Source organism: Euphorbia lathyris, chromosome 5, assembly GCF_963576675.1.
Source record: "Euphorbia lathyris chromosome 5, ddEupLath1.1, whole genome shotgun sequence".
Lineage (NCBI taxonomy): Eukaryota > Viridiplantae > Streptophyta > Magnoliopsida > Malpighiales > Euphorbiaceae > Euphorbia > Euphorbia lathyris.
In genome coordinates this window covers 17171407-17177290 of record NC_088914.1, presented here as the reverse complement: position 1 = coordinate 17177290, position 5884 = coordinate 17171407, and the positions used below count along the sequence as shown (strand labels likewise).

The 5884-nt window shown below is 31.2% G+C and overlaps 1 protein-coding gene across 1 annotated transcript; it reads left to right on the top strand.

The window, feature by feature from the left end:
• The first annotated feature begins 2398 nt into the window (after positions 1-2398).
• LOC136231168 (geraniol 8-hydroxylase-like) lies at positions 2399-4326 on the top strand. Its single transcript, XM_066020467.1, has 2 exons — positions 2399-3286; positions 3349-4326. The coding sequence occupies exons 1-2, from the start codon at positions 2411-2413 to the stop codon at positions 3958-3960; spliced, it is 1488 nt and encodes a 495-aa protein (XP_065876539.1). The 5' UTR covers positions 2399-2410; the 3' UTR covers positions 3961-4326.
• The last annotated feature ends 1558 nt before the right edge of the window (positions 4327-5884 follow it).

Here is a 5884-nt window from a genome sequence, read left to right as displayed (position 1 = left end):
CTATCCTCCTACGCATATATATAAATATAAATATATTGGTTTTAGTTTTAGGTTTTCTGTTATTTTAGGCAGAAAAATTAAAACCATAGTTTTTGGTATTTAGATTAAATGGTGGTGATTTTAACTAAATTTTGAGCAAGACTAAATTTTCCTTCGATGCTTGATTCAATTGATTGATTGGTGGATGGATTAGATGCTTTATCAATAAAGAAATTCAAGTATTAGATCAGAATTTACAAAAAATAAATTATTTTCTAATCTAATAATGTAAACATCATTTTGATTATAAAATAACTTAATAATTATAATCAAAATTTGATGTCAAATATTAGATATTTGACTTTTTTTTTTTTTTTTGACAGTGTATCGGATTTCTCATTTCGAAACTCACCACTATTTAGATGTATCCCCTCTCAATTAAAAGTTTTTACATACGCTAGCACTCGAACTCGAGATCTAGCTTAAGTAGATTGAGATCCTTAACCACTCAAACCAACATTAATTAGTAGATATTTAACTATTTAATTAATGTGTTTTGATCACACTTATTGTTTATTTGAGATTTTTTTTGAAATTTGTTTTCTAAATACCAAAATGCTTCCGTTTCAAATTCTTTAAATTAGAGGAAGAGATTTTTTATTTTTTGAAAAATAAATTAGAATGATGTTGAATTCTTCTAGCGTCGGTATAAAAAGAGTTGAGAGGAGGAACTAGTGTTTCAGAACTTCTCGAATTAATCTAGAAAAATTTGAAAAAATCTATAAATATTTCGAAGTGATATAAAGTGACATCTCTTTGAAATAAAATAGAAATAGATTGAAATGATCTTTAAGACACGTTTTGAATATGAAACTCACTAAGAATTTGGATTTTGACTTAATCGATCAAATCGGCCGCTAAAGTCTAATTAAATTCATCATATAAGTCAGACAAAAATTTGTGTTCACACCTAGAATCACGAGATGACTATTTTGGATAAATACAAATTATTCGTCTTACAGTGGATACTCACCACTCAGAAGTTTATACATGTCCATATAGGCTTCTGTAAAACGTACATTCTGAAACTACTAAATTTATCGTTGACACCTTATAAATAGAAAAAGATATTCCGCAATTAAAGTACACACTATACAATATTGTTCTATTGCTTATTTTACAGTACTAATTTTTGTCTAAATTTACTAACTTTTAGTATCAGAATGTGAATTGTTGGTCCCTAACCCCTTATATAATCTCATCTCATTTGGTCCCTAACCCCTTATATAATCTCATCTCATTTTTTTTATCTCATTATTATTTTTTGGGTAATTAATTTATTTATCCCTATATTTTGACAAAACACACTGTTTAGTCCCTGTATTTTAAAAACACACGGTAAAGTCCCTAACGTCTTTCTCAGTGAACTGTTTAGTCCCTAACATTTTTCTCGGTGACCTGTTTAGTCCCTAAAGTTTTTCTCGGTGAACTGTTTAGTCCCTATCGTTAGACTCTCATGAAGATTCTGTTAGTCAATTTGGATTTGCGTTTTTCTTTTCCTTTATTTTCCTTTCCTTTAAACTCTAATGCATCTGAAATTAAATTTGAATGTTCTTCTTCTTGATTTTCTTCTTAATCGTTCAAATTCGTAAACATTGGGTCTGTTCTTTTTCTTGTTCTCCATACAAATAGCTTCTTCTTCTAAATTGGATTTCCTCTTCTGAAGTTTGAAGGTAAATAGTAAAGGCTAATTTAGTCATTTTCGAAGTCATAAATGGTAAAAAATCTAACAAACAGACGGAAGGACTAAATAGTTCACCGAGAAAAAGGTCAGGGACCTTACCATGTGTTTTTGAAAATACAGGGACTAAACAGTGTGTTTTGTCAAAATATAGTGACTAATAAATTAATTACCCTTATTTTTTTAATCAATAATGGTCCAATATTTCATTTTGAAGTCGTTAACAGTCATTTTGAGGAGTTAGTTAAAATTGAAGTGCCCTAATATTAAAAAGTGTAAAATCAGTGATCATACAGTTAAAAATTAAAGTTCGGTAGTCACGATATTAAAATGGGTAAATATTAAAATGGGTAAAGTTCAGTGCCTTAATGGGTAAAGTTTATTGGGTATGAATGGGTAAAGTTTATTGGGTATGGTGTAACTTACCCAAGAAAAGAATGTGTAAAAACTAATTTCTTGAACTATTATTTTAAGTCGAAAATAGTTTAATACATTAGAAGCGTTTACTTTATTTTTTATAATAATAAAAATATGATTAAATGTAAATGTGAATTTACCGTAAGTTACGGAAAGTCTAACGGTTAGGTGTGACATGACATCAATAATTAATGAGATCCCAGTGAGTGCATATTATATATCATATATATGGCAGAGGCTATACCAAATTAATGAAATTCAATTAACTCTCAGATGGAAATATTTAATATCTATGTATTAACCATTGTACTGAGCTTAGGGTTGATCGGAGTTGTAAGCAGTTTATTTTCCGGGAAGAAAAAGCTTCCACCAGGTCCATTTCCTCTTCCTATCGTAGGTAACCTCTTTCAACTTGGTAAAAAACCCCATAAATCATTAGCTAATCTTGCCAAAATTCATGGACCTTTAATCTCCCTAAAGTTAGGCCAAACAACATCCATAGTGATTTCTTCACCATCTCTTGCCAAAGAGATCTTCCAAACTCATGATCTCAATTTCTCCGACCGAATCATCTCCAACACATTCCAAGCACATGATCATCATAATTTCTCAATGATTTTTCTCCCTGTTGGGCCTTCCTGGAGAAATCTTAGGAAAATTAGCAACTCTTACGTATTTTCTAACCATAAACTTGATTCTAATCAACATCTTCGCACCAGCAAAATTCAGAAACTTATTTCTTATGTTGAACAAAGTAGCTGTACTGGTAAGCCCGTAGAATTTGATCAATTAGCGTTTAGAACTTCGTTTGATGTTCTCTCCGGCGATATTTTGTCTCTGGATATGGCTGATTCTAAATCTCTGGAGTTGAAGGAGCTTGTGAGATGCATTGCTGATGAATCTGTTAAAGCAAACTTGGTTGATTATTTCCCTCTTCTTACCAAGATTTATCCCCAGGGTTTAAAGAATCGACTCACTGTTCTTATTGGTAGATTATTTGATCTGTTTGATAGTATATTTGATGAGCGATTACAGGCGAGGGAAGAACAGTCTTATATCTCAACAAATGACATGCTTGATTCTCTTTTCTCCCTGACTCCAGGCAACAAAGAACACATAGATCGAACCACAATTAAACATTTATTCATGGTTAGTTCATCAATTCTTACTTTAATTCACTATAATCTTCTCTAATTTTATGTATATTATAGGATCTATTAACTGCTGGGACTGATACAACTTCGAGCACATTAGAATGGGCGATGGCTGAGTTACTCAGGAACCCTGGAACCTTAAGGAAAGCAAGAGAAGAACTCGTGCAGATCATTGGTAGAGATAAAGTGGTAAACGAATCAGATGTGGCTCAGTTGCCGTACTTGAGAGCAATTATCAAAGAAACGTTGAGGTTACATCCTGCTGCGCCTTTATTAGTACCAAGGAAAGCAGGAGCAGATGTGGAAATAGGAGGATATATAATCCCAAAAGATGCTCAAGTCATGGTTAATGCTTGGGCTATGGGTAGAGATCCAAGTGTGTGGGAGAATCCAGAGTTGTTTATGCCTGAGAGATTCTTGGGTTCTGCTGTTGATGCTCGTGGCCAACATTTTGAGCTTATACCTTTTGGTTCAGGGCGGAGAATTTGCCCCGGGATGCCACTGGCGATCAGGATGTTGCACTTAATGTTGGCTTCACTTATTCACCGGTTTGATTGGAAGCTTGAAGATGGTGTTGAACCAGAGAGTTTAGATATGGATGATAACTTTGGCACCACCGTTCACAAGGCTCAACCTCTTCGAGCTATACCTATTCAACTCAACTATTAACGCACTATGTCATTCAGTCCAAATCCAATATCTCTTTTCAGCAAATGAAACAATGGCAACATAAAAAGAAATAAAGACTTATGTTACAATTCCATTATTCCTTCCATCATAGATGTTGCTGTAGCTGATGAAAGTTTCTTGCCCACTAGCTTAGGTTGCGGATGCATCATCAATATATATCACTATGACTTGTTTATGTTTCTAGTGCATAGATAATGATGGGAGAAGTGGACCGGGTGTAATGGATCTAACCACTGTAAAATCATGCTACTTTATTAGGAGATGATTGGTGTGAAGAAAAAAAAGTGTATAATTATCCCGTTTCTATTGTCAAGATAATAATAGTAGGATTTTTTAAACCCAAAAGCAATTAGCTTATTATTACACTCTTTATACCATTATCTATATGTTGTTTAGGATAAGAATTAAGATTAGATTGGATATTAATTAGATAAATTTAATATGCTAAAAGAAAATTACAAACTAATTTAAAATACAATATTTATGATGGTTCAACTAATTTATTTACGTTCATGGAAAATAAGAAATTTTATTATTGGAGCAACTAAGAACAAATATAAAACTTTTATATAACTTTATAATATATAAAAATCTTTGTACGAAATTCTATACCCAAGATTCTATATCCAGATGGTTTTTCAAGCACTCACATTTTTCCTCTCATTTACTCTCTATAATCTCATTGAGAGACTATCTCACATTTTTTCTTTTCTCTCTATCTCTAAAAATTCTAGTGTAGACCAAAACCGATAATGATATTTTTATTAAGATGATACCATCTTATTTTAACTGCTAATGTGACATTATATGAATATAGAATAATCATTAAAAATCGAGTAAATTATATCAATGGTAAATTATATTAATGGTACCTGAATTTTACTCTAATTCACACTTTGGTATCTAGATTATATTTTGTCTCAAAAATATACTCGAAGTAACAATGACCGGACGATTAAGTATATTTTACCGGTTAATAGCCGGTCAATGCGATTTTGATGAGTAAATTACACTGATGGTACCTGAACTTTACCCGAATTCACATTTTGGTATCTAAATTTCATTTTGTCCAAGAAATACACTTCAAGTAAAGATGACTCAATATTTTAGTATATTTGACCGATCAGTGATTGATCAACCCAAGTTTGACCATTTTAAATTAAAAATTGAGACCAATCATACACTCAATTAACATAAAATTATAATACTGTCATTTAGCTCATAAATGACAGTATTATAATTTTATGTTAATTGAGTGTATGGTGAGTCACAATGTTTAGTTCATGTTACCCGGTCACTAACCGATCAAATGAACTAAACCTTTCAGTCACTTTTACTTGTGTTATGTTTTTAGGATAAAATAAAATCTAGGTACCGAAGTGTGAATTATGGTAAAGTCCGGGTACCATTAATATAATTAACTCATGAAACTCGCGTTGACCGGTCATAATCGGTAAAAATATACTAAATTGTCCGGTCATCGTTACTCCAGATATATTTTTGAGACAAAATGTAATCTAGATACCAACGTGTAAACCATGTAAAGTTCAGATACCATTGGTGTAGTTTACCCCAAAAATCTAATATGCAAATGGGAACACCGTAAACAAGTTGATTAATGCCAATTAATTAAATTATTTATTTTCTAAATTAATTAGGGGCTTATGTCGCAAATCTCCCGAATATACATATTTTTTTTACTTTTGTTTCTTTTTATTTTCCTTTCATTTTTATTTTATAATGATAATGAGTATTATTATTTTATTTTATTTTTCAATTTTATAACAATAATTATTATCATTATTTTATTTGTTTGAAAAAAGTAATAATAATAGAAAAAATGCCAAAAAAACAAAAACAAAAATAGCAACCCAAAAGTGTGCTTTATTTGCTTTGACCGTGA

Coding starts and splice junctions, on each gene's coding strand:
- LOC136231168 (XM_066020467.1), top strand. CDS start 2,411: ATGGAAATATTTAATATCTATGTATTAACCATTGTACTGAGCTTAGGG. Junction 3,287..3,348: donor CAATTAAACATTTATTCATG/GTTAGTTCATCA, acceptor TGTATATTATAG/GATCTATTAACTGCTGGGAC.